Source organism: Gopherus flavomarginatus, chromosome 1 (assembly GCF_025201925.1).
Source record: "Gopherus flavomarginatus isolate rGopFla2 chromosome 1, rGopFla2.mat.asm, whole genome shotgun sequence".
Lineage (NCBI taxonomy): Eukaryota > Metazoa > Chordata > Testudines > Testudinidae > Gopherus > Gopherus flavomarginatus.
The window spans coordinates 164,242,669-164,263,920 of record NC_066617.1 but is presented as its reverse complement, the minus strand read 5'-3'; the positions used below and the strand labels follow the sequence as shown (position 1 = coordinate 164,263,920).

The 21,252-nt window shown below is 46.7% G+C and overlaps 1 protein-coding gene across 5 annotated transcripts in view; it reads left to right on the top strand.

The window, feature by feature from the left end:
- Window positions 1–21,252, top strand: part of BOC (BOC cell adhesion associated, oncogene regulated) — a 92,693-nt gene that overhangs the window by 34,581 nt on the left and 36,860 nt on the right. For all 5 annotated transcript variants that reach the window (XM_050957048.1, XM_050957033.1, XM_050957040.1 and 2 more), the window contains exon 2: window positions 20,550–20,706. In XM_050957048.1, the coding sequence (XP_050813005.1) occupies window positions 20,622–20,706 (85 nt within the window). In that variant the 5' untranslated portion in view covers window positions 20,550–20,621. The remainder of the gene's footprint in view (window positions 1–20,549; window positions 20,707–21,252) is intronic.

Here is a 21,252-nt window from a genome sequence, read left to right as displayed (position 1 = left end):
TTAAACTAGCCTCAGGATATGTCTACACTACGAAATTACGTTGACTTTATAGAAGTCTTTTTTTAGAAATTGTTTTTATACAGTCGATTGTGTGTGTCCCCACACAAAATGTCCTAAGTGCATTAAGTTGGCGGACTGTGTCCACAGTACTGAGACTAGTGTCGACTTCTGGAGTGTTGCACTGTGGGTAATTGTGGGTAGCTATCCCACAGTTCCCCCAGTCTCCCCTGCCCATTGGGATTCTGGATTGAGATCCCAATGCCTGATGGGGCAAAAACAGTGTCACAGGTGGTTCTGGGTACATGTCGTCAGGCCCCCCTCTCCCTCCCTCCATGAAAGCAACGGCAGACAACCTTTTCATGCCGTTTTTCCTGGGTTACCTGTTCATATGCCATACCACGGCAAGCATGGAGCCCACACAGCTGACCATCACTGTATGCCTCCTGGGTGCTGGCAGACATGGGACTGCATTGCTACAGAGCAGCAGCTCGTTGCCCTTTGGCAGCAGACGGTGCATTAGGACTGGCAGCTACTGTCGTCATACAGAGATGGGATTGACTCAGCCAGGTCATTTCCCATCTTCTGCCGAGCACCCAGGAGATGATAATGGCTAGCAGTCTTAATGCAGCATCTTCTGCCAAGCACCCAGGAGATGACGATGGCCAGCAGTCGTACTGCACCATCTGCTGCCAGCCTAAGGTGTAAAAGATAGATGGAGTGCATCAAAACAAGAAATAGACCAGATTTGTTTTGTATTCATGTGCTCCCCCCTCCCTCCATGAAATCAACAGCCTGCTAAACCCAGGCTTTTGAGTTCAGTCCTTGAGGGGACCATTCTGTGTGACGGTTGTTTATGTTTCTACTTGATGCAAAGCCTCCGCCTTTGTGGATTTTAATTCCCTGTAAGCCATGTCGTCAATTGCCCCTCCCTCCATCAGAGCAACGGCAGACAATTGTTTCACGCCTTTTTTCAATACAGATGCCATACCATGGCAAGCATGGAGCCCGCACAGCTCAACGCAGCAGTCATGAACATTGTAAACACCTCGTGCATTATCATGCAATTTATGCTGAACCAGAACCTGGAAAACCAGGCGAGGACGAGGTGACGGCAGTGCAGCGACAAGAGTGATGAGGACATGGACACAGAATTTTCTCAAAGCACGGGCCCTGGCGCTTTGGAGATCATGGTGTTAATGGGGCAGATTCATGCCGTGCAACGCCGATTCTGGGCCCGGGAAACAAGCACAGACTGGTGGGGCCGCATAGTGCTGCAGGTGTGGGACGATTCCCAGTGGCTGTGAAACTTTCGCATGCATAAGGGCACTTTCATGGAACTTTGTGACTTGCTTTCCCCTGCCCTGAAGCGCCAGAATACCAAGATGAGGGCAGCCCTCACAGTTGAGAAGTGAGTGGCAGTAGCCCTGTGGAAGCTCACAACGCCAGACAGCTACCGGTCAGTCGGGAATCAATTTGGGGTGGGCAAATCTACTGTGGGGGCTGCTGTGATCCAAGTAGCCAAAGCAATCACTGAGCTGCTGCTACGAAAGGCAGTGACTCTGGGAAACGTGCAGGTCATAGTAGATGGCTTTGCTGCAATGGGATTCCCTAACTGTGGTGAGGCGATAGATGGAACCCATATCCCTATCTTGGCACCAGAGCACCAGGGCACCCAGTACATAAACCGCAAGGGGTACTTTTCAATGCTGCTGCAAGCACTGGTGGATCACAAGGGATGTTTCACCAACATCAACGTGGGATGGCTGGAAAGGGCTCATGATGCTCACGTCTTCAGGAACACTAGTCTGTTTAAATGGCTTCAGCAAGGGATTTACTTCCTAGACCAGAAAATAACTGTCGGGGATGTTGACATACCTATAGTTATCCTTAGGGACCCAGCTTACCCCTTAATGCCATGGCTCATGAAGCCATACACAGGCAGCCTGAACAGTAGTCAGGAGCTGTTCAACTATACGTTGAGTAAGTGCAGAATGGTGGTAAAATGTGCATTTGGATGTTTAAAGGGTCACTGGCGCACTTTACTGACTCACTCAGACCTCAACCAAACCAATATTCCCATTATTATTGCTGCTTGCTGTGTGCGCCACAATCTCTGTGAGAGTAAGGGGGAGACATCTATGACGGGGTGGGAGGTTGAGGCAAATCACCTGGCCACTGATTACGCACAGCCCGACACCAGGGCGATTAGAAGAGCACACCAGGAAGCACTACGCATCAGAGTAGCTTTGAAAACCAGTTTCCTGATTGATCAGGCCACGATGTGACAGTTCTGTTTGTTTCTCCTTGATGAAAACCCACCCCCTTGGTTGACTCATTCCCTGTAAGCCACCCGCCCTCCCCCCTTTGATCCCAGCTTGCTTGCAAAGGAAATAAAGTCATTATAATTTAAAAAACATGTATTCTTTATTAATTGATTATAAAAATGAGAGAACTGACAAGGTAGCCCGGGTGGAGTGTGGGAGGAGGGGAGGAGGGAAGGAAAAGGCCACTTCAAAATTTGTTGAATGACAGCCTTCTGTTGCTTGGGCTGTTCACTGGGGTGAAGTGGCAGGGTGCACGGAGCCTCCCCCAGCCGCGTTCTTGGGTGTCTGGGTGAGGAGGCTATGGAACTTGGGGAAGCAGGAGGGCAGTTAAACAGGGGCTGCAGCGGCACTCTGTGATCCTGCTGCCGTTCCTGAAGCTCCACCAGACGCCGGAGCATGTCCATTTGATCCCACAGTAGCCCCAGCATTGCATCCTGCCTCCTCCTGATCTTCCTGCTGCCACCTCTCATCTCGATTGTCCCTTCTGTCCTCACGTTCATCCCTCCTCTCCTCACGTTCATTGGCAGCTTTCCTGTACTGTGATACTGTGTCCCTCCACTCATTCAGATGAGCTCTTTCGTTGGGGGTTGACTGCATGATCTCAGAGAACATTTCATTGTGCGTGCGTTTTTTTCGCCGCCTTATCTGAGATAGCCTTCGGGATGGAGGAGGGAGGCTTGAAAAATTTGCAGCTGCAGGAGGAAAAAAAGGGAGAGAAGTATTTAAAAAGATGCATTTTACAGAACAATGGGTATACTCTTTCACGGTGAACAACACTATTCACATCACATAGCACATGTGATTTCAGTAGAAGGTTGCATTTTGCATCTTAATATTGAGTGCCTGCGACTTTGGTGTTAGAGATCACAGACACAGGGCCGGGCAACAGAATTCAGCTTGCAGGTGGCCATGGTAAGCCATAGTCTTTCGGCTTCTGCAACCTTCATAAAAGCAGCGCCCTACTTTCCCATACCAAGCAAAGCCTATTGAATGCTGTGGTTTTCATGTTAACGTGCAGCAGCAGAAAGCAATCTAATCCCCCACCTCATCCAATTCTCTGGGATGATCGCTTTACCCCTCCCCCCACCGCACGGCTGGTATCAGGGAAGATCCCTGCTAGCCAAACGCGAACAACTCTGTGCTAAGTCCCTCCCTCCGCCCCCGCCCTGCTTGGCTAACTGCGGGGAGGATTTCTTTTCAGCCACAGGCAAACAGCCCAGTAGGAACGGGCATCTCTGAATGTCTCCTTAATTATATTCCCGTATTTCAACCAGGTTACCATGAACGATATCACTCTCCTGAGGATAACACAGTGAGATAAAGAACAGATGTTGCTTGAATGCCAGCAAACACTGGGACCATACGCCGCCAGGCTTTGTCATGCCATGGTATCCGATTACTTGCTACTAGCATGGTGTGGTCAAGTGTCCTACCATGGAGGACGGAATAAGGCTGCACTGCCCAGAAACTTTCTGCAAAGGCTTTTGGAGTACCTCCAGGAGAGCTTCATGGAGATGTCCCTGGAGGATTTCCGCTCCATTCCCAGACACGTTAACAGACTTTTCCAGTAGCTGTACTGGCCGCGAATGCATCCCAAGTCCTCAGGGCAAATTAATCATTAAAAAATGCTTGCTTTTAAACCATGTTTTATATTTACAAAGGTGCACTCACCAGATGTCCCTGCTCTGGCTTCATGGTCTGGGGTACTGCCTTGGGAGGGTTGGGATGCTATTTCAGTCAGCGTGAGAAAAAGATCCTGGCTGTTGGGGAGAACGATGTGCTGTGTGCTCTCCTTAAGCTCGTCCTCCTCCTCCTCCTCCTCCTCCTCATCTTCCCTGTCTGCAAAATCCTCAGGCATGGCTGAGAGTACCCCCTCCTCAGAATCCACGGTCAGGGGTGGGGTAGTGGTGGCGAAACCCCCCCCCTAGAATTGTATGCAGCTCAGCATAGAAGCGGCATGTCTGCGGCTCTGCCCCAGACCTTCCATTTGCTTCTTTGGTTTTCTGGTACTCTTGTCTGAGCTCCTTAACTTTCATGCAGCACTGTATTGAGTCCCTATTGTGGCCTCTCTCCATTGTGCTCTTGGAGATTTTTTCAAATGTTTTGGCATTTCGTCTTTTGGAAAATAGTTCTCCTAGCACAGAATCCTCTCCCCATACAGCGATCAGATCCAGTACCTCCCGTATGGTCCATGCTGGAGCTCTTTTTCGATTCTTGGACTGCATGGTTATCTGTGCTGATGAGCTCTGCATGGTCACCTGTGCTGATCAGCTCTCCACGTGGGCAAACAGGAAAATTAAATTCAAAAGTTCATGGGGCTTTTCCTGTCTACCTGGCCAGGGCATCAGAGTTCAGATTGCTGTCCAGGGTGGTCACAGTGGTGCACTGTGGGATAGCTCCTGGAGGCCAATACCGTCGAATTGCATCCACACTAACTCTAATTCAAACCAGCAATGTCTATTTCAGCGCTACTCCCCTTGTCGGGGAGGAGTACAAAAATCGATTTTAAGAGCCCTTTATGTCAAAGTAAATGGCTTCGTTGTGTAGATGAGTGCAGGGTTAATTCGATTTCACGCTGCTAAATTCGACCTAAACTCATAGTGTAGACCAGGCCTATAAAGCAGTCAGCAGCCCATTCCATGACTATTTAATTCAGATCAAGTTTTAGAGAAGCCTGGTGCAGTGACACTAGGTATCTGTCAGTCTGAGACAGCTTCAAAAAAGAATCACCTTTTCAGTTAGCACAATGAGGTCCTGCCTCTTTATTGCCTCCCACCCTAGTGACTGGTATGAGGCCTTGCTGGGCAGGAGGGTTTTCTTGGGGCTCTTTTGGGGATATGCATCAGTTGGGGAAGGCAATGAGAAAACAGGACTGTCTGATTATTGCTGATTGAATCTCTCTAACAGTCAGGGCAAAACACAGCATAGTGGGACCTGCCAAACACCAGCTCCAACATTCAGCCATCTCCCTTTCCCTCCTCAAACCCCTCTTCTCTCTTTTTCTCCCTTTCTGCCTCCCCTGCTCCCACCGTCTCTGACACCCTTGGTCCTTTGCCCAGCATTGTTTCCTTTGCGTCTGCCTAGCCTGTCTCCTTTCAGGCTTTCCTCCTGCCTAACAGGCAATTACAGCCCCAGCCCCAGACTTCAAGTGTTTTTTTGTTGGGAAAGGATGAGAATGAAAAACAAACTCAGCGCCCAGAGTAACGTATCCAAGCCACAGGCACATCTGTGTCTCAGGGACAGCGACTCCCAGCAGAGGAGTATCAGCTCTCCCTCTGCTCCTCTCTCTGGCTGATACTCTGTCCCTTGGTTTGGCTCAGTAAGGAAACCCTGGGGTTCAGGGCTGGGTTAAACCTAATTGGGGCTTAGACTCAAACAAGCCAAAGCTCCTTCCACCCCTTCCTCCTGACCAGTCGTGGCACTGTTGGCTCCTAGCTTGCCAATGCTACAGACTATTCCCCAGTCCTCCTAATGAATTCCAGCACGCTGCCAGTACCCTTCTGTGCAGTGTATCTTTTGGTTCAAAGTATATGGATCCATAGGTCCCCCTTCCAGGCCAGGGCCCAGATCCTGCCATATTCCACACTGCTTGTCTGGGATACAATTCTTTTTGCCGCCTTCTCTTTTAAACCAGTTGAGGGTTGTTGCTTTTTTGCGTATGGTTTGGTTACTTCTTGGTGGGTTTTGTTTTTTTTGTTTTTTTTTAGCTCTTCCTAATACAGTAGAAGGCTATGATTGTGTGCTACTGCTCCAGGAGGTGCCATACACCCAGCCACAGCCCAGAGGGATAGGGGACAAAGGTGGCTTTAAAATTATCTTTGCCCTCTTCTGATTCTGGGCTGGTTGGGGACCAAAATAGCTGCTGGCATAACTTCGATAGCCCAGGAAGCTTCTCTGAATTACAACAGCCCTACTTCAGTTGTTTGTGGTTAGCTGTGCCACCCAGCTGTGCTACACGTTCTGGGCCTGCCCCGGTGTGCCCCCTCCCCCAGCATGCTTGAGGCTGGTGAGCAGCTTGTGCAGGCCGGCCTTGGACTGACCATGCGGTACGTACACTGAGGAAGTCCTCCTTTACCTGGCTAGGAGGCCAGAGCAGGAGGAAAAATCCCCCCTGAAATTGTTTACCACTGCTGCAGTCTGTCACTCTCCTTTGCATCCCCTCTTTCCAAGTGTGTCTGCCTTACCTGCCCATGCTCCCCATCCCACCCCTTGCTTCTGCCCCCCCCCCCCGCTTTGACTGCCACATCCGCCTGGGGAGGCAAAGCAGGAGAGCTGAGTAGTGGATAGAGAATGAGAGACATGGAATGTAGTGAATTGAGGGTGTTTAAGTTAAATAAAAACAGACACATCACTGATTAGTTGTGGCCTGTCATCTAGAAGGAGGGTGCCACTTGTTTGCCTGCAGGTCAAAATATTGCAGCTGGATTTGAAAGGAGGAGGTGGATGGGTAACTTCATGAGTCCAATAATGTAACGCATCCTAAAGTGAGAATAATCCCTGTAAATTACACTGTAAACACTTTGGGGGCCAGGATTGTCTTTTACTATGTGTTTGTACAGCACCTAGCACAACCAGGCCCTGACCCTGACTGTGGCCTCTGAGTAATACTATAATGCAAATAGCAGATAAACTAGTATTCTGGGATGACCGAAGGTAGGATGCTGGACTAGATTCATGGATTCTAGGACTGGAAGGGACCTCAAGAGGTCATTGACTCCAGTCCCCTACCCTTATGGCAGGATCAAATACTGTCTAGACCATCCCTGATAGACATTTATCTAACCTACTCTTAAATATCTCCAGAGATGGAGATTCCACAAACTTCCTAGGCAATTTATTCGACCCTGACAGTTAGAAACTTTTTCCTAATGTCCAACCTAAACCTCCCTTGCTTCAGTTTAAGCCCATTGCTTCTTGTTCTATCATTAAAGGCTAAGGTGAACAAGTTTTCTCTCTCCTCCTGATGACACCCTTTTAGATACCTGAAAACTGCTATCATGTCCCCTCTCAGTCTTTTCTTTTCCAAACTAAACAAACTCAGTTCTTTCTGCTTTCCTTCATAGGTCATGTTCTCTAGACCTTTAATCATTCTTGTTGCTCTTCTCTGGACCCTCTCCAATTTCTCCACATTTTCTTGAACTGGACACAATACTCCAGTTGAGGCCTGACCAGCGCAGAGTAAAGCGGAAGAATGACTTCTCATGTCTTGCTCACAACACACCTGTTAATGCATCCCAGAATCATGTTTGCTTTTTTTGCAACAGTATCACACTGTTGACTCATATTTAGTTTGTGGTCCACTATAACTCCTAGATCCCTTTCTGCCGTACTCCTCCCTAGACAGTCTCCTCCCATTCTGTATTTGTGAAACTGATTGTTCCTTCCTAAGTAGAGCACTTTGCATTTGTCTTTATTAAACTTCATCCGGTTACCTCAGACCATTTCTCCAATTTGTCCAGATCATTTTAAATTATGACCCTGTCCTCCAAAGCAGTTACAATCCTTCCCAGTTTGGTATCATCTGCAAATTTAATAAGCGTGCTTTCTATGCCAATATCTAAGTCGTTGATGAAGATATTGAACAGAGCCGGTCCCAAAACAGACCCCTGCGGAACCCCACTTGTTATACCTTTCCAGCAGGATTGGGAACCATTAATAACTACTCTCTGAGTACGGTTATCCAGCCAGTTATGCACTCACCTTATAGTAGCCCCATCTAAGTTGTATTTGTCTAGTTTATCGATAAGAATATCATGCGAGATCATGCCTTACTAAAATCTAAGTATACCACATCCACCGCTTCTCCCTTATCCACAAGACTCGTTATCCTATCAAAGAAAGCTATCAGATTGGTTTGATACGATTTGTTCTTTACAAATCCATGCTGGCTATTCTCTATCACCTTACCACCTTCCAAGTGTTTGCAGATGATTTCCTTAATTACTTGCTCCATTATTTTCCTTGGCACAGAAGTTAAACTAACTGGTCTGTAGTTTTCTGGGTTGTTTTTATTTCCCTTTTTATAGATGGGCACTATATTTGCCCTTTTCCAGTCTTTTGGAATCTTTCCTGTCTCCAATGATTTTCCAAAGATAATAGCTAGAGGCCTCCTCTGTTAGCTCCTTGAGTATTCTAGGATGCATTTCATCAGGCCCTGATGACTTGCAGGCATCTAACTTTTCTAAGTGATTTTTAACTTTGTTCTTTTTTTATTTTATCTTCTAAACCTATCCCCTTCCCATTAGCATTCACTATGTTAGACATTCCTTCAGACTTCTCCGTGAGAACTGAAACAAAGAAATCATTAAGCATCTCTGCCATTTCCAAGTTTCCTGTTATTGTTTCTCCCTCCTCCCTACTCTGTCCTTGGTCTTCCTCTTGTTTCTAATGTATTGATAAAAAGTCTTCTTGTTTCCCTTTATTCCTGTAGCTAGTTTGAGCTCATTTTGTGCCTTTGCCTTTCTAATCTTGCCCCTGCATTCCTGTGTCATTTTCCTATATTCATCCTTTGTAATTTGTCCTAGTTTCCATTTTTATATGACTCCTAGATGGGCAAATGATCTGATTCAATACAGTAAATCCCTTGCTTCTAAAATTAATGTAGTATTAACCCATGGTACTCAGACACTGTGTTTTTTGCATCTTCACATACGCTGTTGTCCTTGTGCGACCCTGTCCCCTGCATTTCTCACATCTCAATACTCTGTGCAGATGCAATATTTTGTTGCAGAGCCCAAAATAAGTTGAACCATGTAACTGTTCAGTGAGCTGAGTTTGCGGCATCCATATGACAAACTCACAACAAAGAGGCTTGAGGGGAAGAGGATATCCGGTGGTCTGTCAGATAGGTAGCAAACCTCCATGAGGAGAGCAGTGACGTTGCTGTTGGTTTTACAGGCTGATCCTTCCCTGTTCTCCAAAAGCTTGTTTGGGATGCAGGGCAGGTTGAGTTGCAAAGCTGTGGACTGCTGCTTGGAATCTCACAGGATGATACTATTAAGAGGTGTGAAAGGTCCATTGGCTCATTGAGACTTTCCCTTATGCAACTGCTGGAGATGTCCTGTCTCTCTGGGGACTTTCAGGTATTAAAGTGACACTAGAGTGGCTGTTAGCCAAAAGGCTGGAATTTCTGCAGCTAGATCAAGGAGGAAAGGGATAGAGAAGATGGTAAGAGAAGTCATCTAAACCTGTTGGCCACTTTCCCCTGTGGTAGTTGAATTTAGGGGGGTTGTTTGGTTAGGTGTTTCCACCCCTGCCTATGTGGCTCAGAGAAGGAGCAGGAAGAGGGCAGCAGCTCTGAGCTTGACCACGGCACAGCTTCCGCTTTCTTGGGGCATTTTATTTCTGAAGAGGTTTCATAGCACAGTCTGCCTGGGCCTTTTCAGCAGTCAAGGCTGCGCTCAACAGACAAGGGCTGAGCCACTTGGGGAAAGATGGCTCCAACAGAAGGACCCCAAAGCCACCTCCACGCCAACTCGGGCTGGACGTTTGCCCGAAGAGCAGACTTGGGAACAACTTGACAGCTGGCCAACTGCATGCTTATTCGTTGCTTCCTTCTCCTTCGCCTTCAATCATCTCTTTTCTCCTCCGCCCCAACCTAAAATTCCAGCCCTTCTCTGAGCCCCCAGCCTCTCCAGATTAGAGCTCTCCAGGGACTTCGGCCTTTTGAAAGGAAGAAAGAAAGGAAAAAAGGGAGGGGGGAAAGGAAGAAAGAGGGGGAACAGAAGAATGAAAACCGACCCAAGGGGCAATAGTCCCTCAAGCCATCTCACTGCATTACAATGAATGTGGACTCTATTAAGCTCCGTTCTGCCTGTTAGTGTTTCCCAGGGCAACACAGCTCCCATATGGCAAGCATGCAGCAGATTAGGGTAGGCCTCTAGGCGTCATTGAAGGCCTGAGGCTTGACTGGCAGTTGAACCCCCTCCCCGCTTCTCCTCACACTTGACACTGCCTGTGTTTATCTAAAACAAAAGGGGTGGGGGGGGGAAGGGGCATTTGGAAGGTTATTGTCCTGGGCAATGAGAGATAGGAGAGGAGAAGAGCTGAGGCAGGCAGGGATAGAGAAAGAGATAGGGGGGAGCAAGGAGATGAGGTGTAGTAGAAATGGGTTAGGAAAGCGAGAAGGTTGAAGGGGGGGAGAAGGAAGGCCTCATAAATATTCAGGAGGGGTGTTGAATGGGGAGAGGAGAAATAAAGCAGATGGAATTCGTGTTAAAGAACAGCCACAATCGCCCTCCAAAAACAAGAAAAGAAAAGCGCACGGCCTTAAAGGAACGTAGGGAGCAGCGTTTATCCAATTAGCAGGGTTGTCAAATTGAATTTATACAGAATGGAAGGGGGAGTTGGGGGGGGAAATTAAGTGTGTGGGATGCGGGGAGAGGGGTGAGATATCGAAGAAAAGATGTGAGTTTTCTTTTTTCTTTACACTTTTTGGCAAGGAGGTTTTATCCTTTAAAGGGCTGAAGCCATTGTCGGGTTGGGCAGAGGGTAGAGAAACTCTGACAATTACTGTTTCGTGCAAGACTCCTTTTTGGGGATGGGCGATAGAATAAGGAAGGTTACAGAACGAGGCACAAGTCTGGGGTGTGACAGGAAAATGCAGACATCCCTTTTGTTTGCCTTGTATATTTGTAATGAATTTAGGACTGGTTAAAGGTGTTGAGTTTTGGCAGCGCAGGGAACCAAAGTCCTCTATGCACAGGACAGGTACACCACAGGGCAAGCTTCCCTCACATAGTGCCCCCTATCCATCCATCCCAACTCAGAAGGACCACTCTCAGTTGAGAGGGGAGTCCAGATTCCATAGCCAATTCAGCCCTTGCTCTGCTGCTGAAACTGCCTAGGAAGGGGCTTACTGGCATTGCTGACAGCTGCTCACTAGAAAATGATACTCATAGGCCACCAAAGAGCTGTCAGATACGACTGATATTCTCTCTCTAGTGACCTGAGCCAAACTAGCAATGGAATGCTCTCTATCCCATTCCTATCCTTGAGCCATCCAATCTCTCTCTAGTGATAGCATGGGCTGTAGTAGAATAAAGTTTTGAGGAGCAATAGTCTCATATTAGAGGATGATGAAATGGCTTATAACAGTGGTTATGTATTTGGTTTGGTTCTGCTTGCGTGAACAGTTCTGCTCCAAGTGTGTAGGTTATTTTCCATTGTGGACCTACTTAATTCTTTCTGGTGGGTACTTCTGCCTCTGTATTCAAAGCCACTTTAAGCAAATCTCTGATCCCTCCCTGCAAAGTCCTGTGATAACCCCCTCCCAAGTATGAGCCACGACTTACAAGGCAAACTTGCTGCTTTGCAAAACAGTGATGCTGTGCTCACCCCAAATTATGTTTAGGATGCTTTAACCATCTCAACACCAAGGATGAGTTTAGTCTGATATTTCTAACAGGTTTCAGAGTAGTGGCCCTGTTAGTCTGTATCTGCAAAAGGAACAGGAGTACTTGTGGCACCTTAGAGACTAACAAATTTATTCGAGCATAAGCTTTTGTGGGCTACAGCCCATTTCATCAGATGCATAGAATGGAACATATAGTAAGAAATATATAGTAAGAAATATATATACATACAGAGAACATGAAAAGGTGGGAGTTGCCATACCAACTGTAAGAGGCTAATTAATTAAGATGAGGTATTATCAGCAGGAGAAAAAAAATTGTTTTGATAATCAAGATGATCCATTTTAGACAGTTGACAAGAAGGTGTGAGAATACTTAACATGGGGAAATAGATTCAATATGTGTAATGACACAGCCACTCCCAGTCTCTATTCAAACCCAAGTTAATGGTATCTAGTTTGCATATTAATGCAATCTCAGCAGTTTCTCATTGGAGTCTGTTTTTGAAGCTTTTCTGTTGCAAAATTGCCACCTTTAAGTCTGTTACTGAGTGACCAGAGAGGTTGAAGTGTTCTCCTACTGGTTTTTGAACGTTATGATTCCTGATGTCAGTTTTGTGTCCATTTATTCTTTTGTGTAGAGACTGTCCGGTTTGGTCAACGTACATGGCAGAGGGGCATTGCTGCTGGGCCAGATTCTGATCTCAGGAACAGCCAGCAAGAGCCATAAAGTTTTAGAGACTGTGTGTCCCTCTTTTCATTTTTTCCTTCCTATCCTCCCTCCAAAAAAAATCATTTAAAATTTTTTAGGAGAAAGAAAAAACAAAACAAAACTTGGATATTCAGTAAAAAAAATGGCATTAATTGAAGGTCACAGAGTTAAGCATTCCAAAGTCAGAGAATGTGCTTCCTTCTTAACTTTGGCAATCTTAATTCTTTCTCTGTATGCATATACATTTTGATGCAGTATTTGAGAATTAGTAAGGACTGTAATACAGGTATCACAAATATTTGTCTACAACTTTAGATACACCAGTCAGTTTTCCCTCCTGAGCCAAGTTCTCCCTAAATAGAGTCCACTGAGTGTGCAGCTACTGTTAAATCTTTTCTCACCACTACAGTTATCCCATGCTTGAAACTTCTCCAGGAGAGTGAGTATAACTAACATTGTGACTTCCCTAATAATGTCAAGCTCTAAAATTAACCCTGTTTAGACTCTCTGCTGTAGGGGCGAGTGGTAACTTACCTCCTAATGCTACTTAATATTTCAGTTTCAAACTAGCATGGCCTAGTATAGAGTGGTTTGAGATCTACAGAAGAAAAGTACTATATAAGTGCTACATGTTTGTTTGTTACGTGTGTACTAGTAGTGACTAGTGGGGTCCCAACTGCGCTAGGCACTATACAACGTAAGAGACAATCCCTGCCCGATAGAGCTTACATTCTAAATAGACAAAATGGACCAAAGATGAGAGAGAAAATATTATTGCTATTTTATAGATGGGGAACAGAGGCAGAGACAGATTCAGTGACTTGTCCAAGGCCCAGAATGCCTGTAATTGAACCAAGATCTCTGGAGGTGCCCAGTTCAGGACCTTAACCACAAAACAATCCTTCTCTTCCAGATATACTTATTTTTCCCCTCTCCTGCATCCAAGAAGGAACCCCCTGTCTAGCAAACTGGAACAATCAAAAATTTAGTCCTTAGCATAGCAGCTGTGCCTCTGTCGCATTTTAAGTGTAGACAAGCCCTAAGTTTGTATCTGGACATAGAGCCAAATGTCCCTGCTGTTTGAAGCCTGGGTATTCGATAGGGATGATCTCTCAGAAATCCAGTGTGCACAGACTGGTGCATCTGACCTGATGCTGACAATGCAAACTGGCCTCCTGCCTCAACTTCCTTGTAAATGTCGCCAAATAACAGAAGAGATGGATGGTTTACTCTCTCGGACTGTGAGTGTTGTTAACTCCTCTGGCTTTTCTCAGTCAGTGGTGGCCCCTACTATCTGGGACAAGAGCACATGGCTAATTTATGGGTGCGTCCCTGCTAAAGTGTGGTCTGGGGCACAGCTGTTCTGAGGTGGCGGATACGAGGATACTGGGGCAGGAGTCCTGGTTTTCATATTCATATTCAGCTTCAGCTCTGATGTGCTGGGCAGTCAGTGCAGCTAGGATTTTTAAAGGCAGCTCAGCTCAGCAGCTTGTCACCAAGTGGAGACAACTGGGATCTTCCACACACACACAAAATAGTTGTTGTTTTTTAAAGATGCTTCAATCTGGCTACCAATCACAGTGGGACATCCATGTTTTCTTATTTGACAGCTGCCCTGAGATCCAGATTGTCCTTAGAGAAGTCCCCTTAATACTCTTTCCTTGGCCTGCCCGTACCTCCCTCAGTTTTAGTATATCTGGTGCTCATACCACTATAGGCCAATGGGAGATGGCTTAGCATTGTGCTAGCACTGTTCTCAGCTCAGGCTGTGCTGGGGGATATAGGGAGAGCAGGAAATAATTTTAAAAACAACAGTAATACTTGGCACTGCTGTTGCACTTCTTCTTCTCAGAACTAAAAGCACTTTAAGAAGGTGGTGATATCCCTATTTTACGGACGTGGACACTGAGGCACAGACAGGCACAGTCCCTTAACTAAGGTCACTGAATGAGGCAATGGCAGGGGAATAGAACCAAAGCATCTTCACTCCCAGTCCTATGCTCTAGTCACTGAATCAAAAGGCCAGCCCATGCTAATCCAGTCCATAGCCCAAGAGATGTGGGGGAAAGAGGGTTGTCCAGAGACAGGGTACGCTCTCCTGGGCTTCAGCGTTCTTCCTCCCGGTCTGTTCTGGCTTTTCATTTTTCCTTCCTCCCAGGCCATTCCCACTCCCCTGGAGCTGTAAATGCATGTTGATGCCCAAGGGTAGAAAGGGGCTGTTTTCCATTTGGGACCCTCATAAATTACAGGCAGTGTGGTAGTAACAGGAATTGTTTGGCTGGCCCTCGTTAAGCAGGAGGGGGCCTAGGTCTGTGGGCAGCATTTCCTCAGTAAAACCTTCAGCTTCTAATCAGCAAACACTTCTGTTGCTGCCTGCGTTTAATGCAAAGCGTCCTTGCTCTCGCTCCATCTCCTGCTCACATCTCTCTTCTGTCTCCTGCTCTCTTCCCTCCCCTCTCGACCTCATTCTCTCTTGCCCCCCTGCCCCCATCCACTCCACCTCCTAGTGCAGTGTGTGTGGCAGGGAACTAAGCTGACAGCTTTTTCACCCCACACATCTGATGCAGCCCTTGTTAATCTCACTATGCTAATGGCCAAGTTCTTTGATTTTACTGGACTATCTGAAAGGGACTTGGTACCTTCACTGCACTGACTGGAAATTGTTATTTTAACCTGACAGGAAATAATTAAAAAAGAAAGAAAGAAAATAGTCTTTTTTTTTTTTTTTTTTTTTTTTTTGCTATCAAAGCCCCCCCATGACTTTAACCCTTTCTTTCCCAGAACAGTTGGTGGGTGTGAGGTTTTGATAGTGTAAGGCGCACATCTTGATGCAAGGAAAAGGGGTGCTTCTCAGTGTAGCTGCCTTCAGGGGAGAAGAAGAGGAAGTTAGGGACATTTTGAGTAAGGTCCCACTACATATTTGGGTAGAAAGATGTAAATTGTTCCCATGGGACTGCAGTCTTACCAGCGCCTAGTGCCGGGGGAAGCATGTACTGGGCATGCAACCAAAATCTAGCTGGGAGACATGGACATTTCACAAATCGGGGATTGAGCCAGGTTGGTTGCAGGAATGCTATTGAGACAGAAATCAGTCTGCTTACTTAAAATTCTTGCCTGCGTTACTGCCACCACCTTAGGATCAGAATTTTTATTTGATATGTTGGGAGCTGAGTGCTTTTGACAATCTGGCTCTGACTGTGGGTGCAACTGACCATATGAAAATCTGTCCCTGGATATCAACTGTTCTTTCCATTTTAATTATTTCTTTCATTTTCCCCTATTTATGCTGGCTATTTACTTTCTTCACTTGGCTTCCAGCTATGGAAGGAAAGGTCATTATCTAGTGCCAGGACTCTGGCTGGGGGCTTGGGGAAGTACCATACCCTTACTGTGTTAAATGTCCTGCTCTTCTCGTTCCACCTACAGCACCGTTTAATTGATCAAGTGCCAAATAAATGGATCAGTCTCCATTTTCTGCCACCTGTTGCCCTTCACCTTTCTGCCGCTGTTGGCCATCAGTTTTGTAATTGTGTGCACATGGATGGTCCTAGCTGGGAAAGGTGCATTGCACATCTCTGCTTGTTGCCTCAGTGCAAAGCCTCTGGCAAGGGGTTTATGGAGGCCTGCAGGGAGGTCCTGCCCCCCAGCACATACTCCAAGAAGCACCCCTTTTTTCCTTCCAGTATTCGTTCCTCTCTCTGCCAAAGCCATCCACATGGACAGTGAAACTGAGCTAGTCTGTTTCACTCTCTGTAGGCTTCCAGCACTGCAGGGGAAAACATAACTCTGACCCCCCAAAATTGTATTGATTGTTTTGCTTTAATTTCCTGAAAACATTTCTGCTATTGTTAGAGCTTATAAAACAACAACCCACGTTTTAGGCCTAAGCTACCTGACAGATCTTGTCTACACTAGTATAATTAGTACCTGTACTTTAGCAACTGCCAGCAGTAGCGCAGCTGCATCATTGGTGACAGAGGCATAAGCACTTGCCTAGAAGGGGCTCAGGCATTTTTACTGCTGTGCTCTGAGCAGGTTTGGAGATAGCACCTCCTTAGCCCTGTCTACACTAGGGGGTTAGTGTCAGCACAGCAGCAATGTTATTTGCATTTATTGACATAAGGATATTAATTTTGCTAGTGTAGACACACCTTAAGGCAATAATTAAAGGTTTACAGTGCAACAGCTGTGTGGGTAAGTAGGTGAACCTCTTGGCAGAAGGAGTCACTGGGCGAGTTGTTACTCCTTGGCTGTGGGGGCATGGGAGGATAAGGAGGATGGGAAATGAAGTCAGTATCATTTTCTAACTAGTATCCTATGGAGCTTCCCATGTGTAATGGTATTAGGTCTTATACCCTCTGTATGATGCAGTCACTAAAGAGTGACTTTACCTCATCTCTCTGTGGTATCTGCAAAGCACCTATCACTATGGTATCATATTGTACGTATTGATTTATTATGCAGGTCTTAATTTGATCCTTTTGGTGTCTCTCCCCAATCTGAGGCTGGCTTTTCCTTTTTCCCTACCTTCTCTCATTCCTCTTCCCTCTTGCCATTTTCATCTGCTTCAGTGACTTATTCTGTGTAGGTTCTTATATGGCCCTCACTGCTATAGTAGCTGAACATCTCGCAGTCTGTATTGCATTTATCTCCACAACCCCTCTCTGAGGTAGGGAGTGCCATTACTTCCATTGTACAGATGGTGAAATGGGGCTGAGAGAAATTAAAAGTGACTTGCCCAAGGTCACTCAGGAAATCTGTGACAGAACAGGGAACTGAACCTGTGGGCTACTAGCTACTGGATGCCCTTGCTACTGTATCATCCTTCCTTTCTCAGCTTCATTGTACGCTGACCATGGTATAGAAATGAGATTTACATCTCGGTGTAAATACGGTTCAGCTTGTCTCTGTCTGCACTCCTCTGGGAAGGGGCTGCACAGCTGGCATGGAGAATTCATAGCCCATGGAGAGTCCCCACACTGCTAGGGACTGAACCTGGCCTCTTTTCCTGCATTGTCCCGTGGAGTGCAGCTGTCTTTGAGAGTCACAGCTATAGTGAGGTAGCCCCTGAGACAGGCACTAGCTTATGTATGGCTTTGTAGATTAGGACCAAGGCTTTCAGTTCAACCTGGAAGTGCCAGCAGAGTGAGTGGAGCACTGAAGTGAAGTGCTTATAATGACCGTGCTAAATGGGTGGTAGCTTCTGTGTGACGTTCATGCTCACACCCGGGTAAAGAAAGATGTAGTAGTCTTTCCTGGAGGTAACAAAGGCCTGGATCACAGCGGTATGGTCCTTGCTGGACAGAGAAGGGCACAATCTCCTGACCGGCCTGGCATATCCTCCCCACCACTGCAATCTGCAGGTGATCACACATGTTCAATAGATCTCAGAACTGTAGCTGGCATATTCCTGAGGTTTCAGATAATGAAGCCCTTTGGTAAAAGAAAAGCGAGTGGGAATTTCATGTAATAGTTGACGGGCTTAAATCTGCCATGAGCAACTTGAGGGCAATGTGAATACACCCACTTGGGCTGGGCTGGCAGTGTGTCCTGCTCAACCTTTTTGATACCAGGGACTGGTTTGCTGCCTTCCTAAAGTGTGTCAGGGAGATCTGAGGAACTGGTGCTGGACCACAGACAGGTCATTGAGAAACACTGCTGTAGAGGACATTGTGGGAAAGACAAAGTGAGCATGTTATTATATAGATACTGATAAGTAAGGGGGCCGATTCTAATTTATGCTACGCCTTCTTCATGCAAATCTGGTAGTGTAAACAAGCCTGAAAGTGGGTATAAATTATTTTCAATAGAAATGTATTATATTTACATCTACTTTGAGGACTCTTTATATTGCGGGAGTGACAAAAAGGAACTGTAGCCAAAATGAGAATCTGGCCTGGTATATTTATACACCAAATTAACTCAGAGTGATCCCATAACACTATCACTACACCCACTTTGGAAAAGCAGCAACTCTGAGGTGGATTGTGGCAGCTGTTGAACAACACACCTCAATGCTGCACAATAGTTTAAGATAGGAATTGAAAAAGAATGTCATCTACCCATGGAACTCATCCAGTTGGAAGGCATCCATATATTCCATTTGCTATGTATTTATTTACGATGTGTGAACTGGAGGGAGGAAGCCTGGATTGGCTTGTAGAGGTTGAATTCATCAATGGCAAGATCTGCAGAAAACCTCTTTCTGTTGAACTGCCTGAAGGATACCTTCTACCTCAGCCCTTACCCACTTCCCAACCCCCTCCCACCAAGCATGGCATACACAAATACATAACCAGCATTTCTTGGCCTGTAAGCACCCTGGAGTGTGAAATCCCCAGTCCTAGCTCAGGAACCCCCTCAGTTAGAGATCTGATGTGGCCAGGCCTTATGCCTGAAGCATCTGTGATATAATTTTCTTTTCTTTTCCCTTTAACTGAATGGACATGGATAGGGACTATGCCACATGTGTGTGCTAAGCTCAGCATAGGCTGCAGGAATGATGACTGTGATGTAAAAGCCTAGGGAGGTAGCACAGCTTTGCAGAATCCAGACCCCAGGAGGATGCCAGTAGCAATTCGCCAGCTGATAATGCGGCTCGTCCGATGGCAAAAAAGTGTGGATTTCTTTGGTACTGATTGTCTCCCTTGTTGGTCTCCATGTTCTAGTCTGTCTTTGGCTTCTCCTCTGACACAACAAACGAGGGGACCAACCAGCCTGCTAGTGCCAGTAATTAACACTTCTAAGCAGCACAGTCCAGCTGGCAATTTCCTGCGCTAAGAAGTGCTACAATTAGTACTCAAACCCCTTACACATATCCCCATCTAATAAAGGAGGAATGTCTCCTTTCCTTAAATCCTTTGCCTTTGGTTGCAGGTGATCCTGATTTGACATGCAAGGTTTCCCTGAGCAGAGCTGGGTGGAATGCTGTTGGCAACAAAACCCTGGAGACACCCTACACTGCTTGTTTATTGGGGGCTCATTCCAAATTCAGATTAGGTTCATCACAAGGGTGTCTGAAATCTGTGACTCTTGCAAGCAGTGCTGTGATGTTCTGAATCCAAATCACGTGAAGTTTGCTGGGATGCAAACCTAGCCGGCACTTCGAGCTGTTTGGTCCAACTTTTCTCCTTCCAGCGTTGGATTCCTTCAGACCTGAAATGTGCATCAAGTGGGGAAATCTCTATGAACTGGAGCTGGAGACATAGATCCAGGGATGACATAACCATTTCTCCACGTAGTGTGTGATAAATGCCTTTTCCAAGGAGCATGTGTGGGCCCCTTCGCTGATTTTCCCAGCATTTAAACCAAAATGCTGTCTTATTACCACAGCCACGGAGGGAGGCAACAGCATTTGGCAAACAAACTTCTTAAGTGGCACTTAGCTGGCAATGTTTGCTTTGCTCCTGAAAGAGGTAGCTTGTACACTGATAGCCTAGCGCAGTATTCAGTGGGTGTAATTTGACCTGGGGTGTGTGTAGTGTATAAATTTATACAGGGAGCTGAGGATGTATCCTCCCTTGGGAGATTTTGTATATACCTGAAACTTGATGCAATGGCTGACCAGCTGTGTGACATTGGACCGGTCACTTAGGGCCAGGCTTACAGAAGTGCTGAACATGCACGATTGCAGTTGAAGTCAATGGGAGCTGCTGATTAGTATACCCCTGAAAATTATACCCTTAACCTCCCTGTGCTGGAGTTTCTCTCTCTCTCTCTCTCTCTCTCTCTCTAGGAAACAAGGGTGATAATACCCAGGGCTTTTGTGAAGCTTCATTAATGTTTGTATAGTGCTCTGAGTGACTCCTCTGGTGGAAAGTGCTGGAGAAGTATGGTGGTTCATATGCCCCTTATGCCACTATTGATCCCATAAGGAGGTTAGGTGGTACTGGAGCAGCGCAGGGCATTGGCTTGTACCCTTCATCCTGTAAAGAGTTCCTGTAGGGAGGCAGTGAAACCAGAGGTGCCTACAGTATCCTCCACTTCCCAGGGCGGGGAGTTGGAGAAGGAGGCACCACACATATACCTACCTCTGTCCACCCTCTCGGGTCTTGAGTCTCAGCCATCATTGGGGCTTGTGGGCTCCTCTCACTGGGGAGGGCTGGTTGAGAAAAAAGCATCTGAGAATCGTCTTTGATCATCTCCCTCCTGTCATCCGCAGGAAGCCTCAGGCCCTAAGGTGGCTTATGGGAGCCCCGCCTAGGTCCTTCTGCCCCAGGCTGCGCTGCATGGGATGACAATGACCCCGGGAAGGAAGAGACCAATGTCTGCCGTCGCCTGCCTGATCCTAGCAGCTGCTGGCTGCTTTGCTAATTTTGGTGAGTTTTACTCCTTACCCATTTTTATACTCTGCCTTGAAATAACCGCAGGCCCTTAAGGTCTCCAAGAAATGGACCCTGCTTCCATCTCAAAAGGATCAGCCCCACCCTGTCCTAATGGGACATTCTCCCCCCACCCCACCCCACACATAGGCTGCAGGAGGTGTTATTGATCCCACTGCTTCGTTAACCTGAAGGATAGCGCGCACCCTTGAAGGGGATCCCCCTTCTGCTCACCTGGTCCAACAATCCATCCCCCTTTTGGGGTGATTATAGTATCCACAATCTAGATAGCCACTCCCACACAACTTGCTCCTTCTTGCTGTTTCTTGATGGTCAGTGACAGTGGAGAAGCATGTCACAGGGGCTGGGGAGGGTCTCCAGCACTAGAGAAGTTTGTGTGACAAGTGAGAGCTCCAGGCTGCCTTTCCTTCTGGAAACCTGCCCCAGTGCAGGGGAGGGTTCAGAAAGGACCCTTGAGATCAGCGGGCTCCAGTTCCACACTTGCCGAATGCGCAGTGCACAGCAGATTCCTGCTGCCTGACC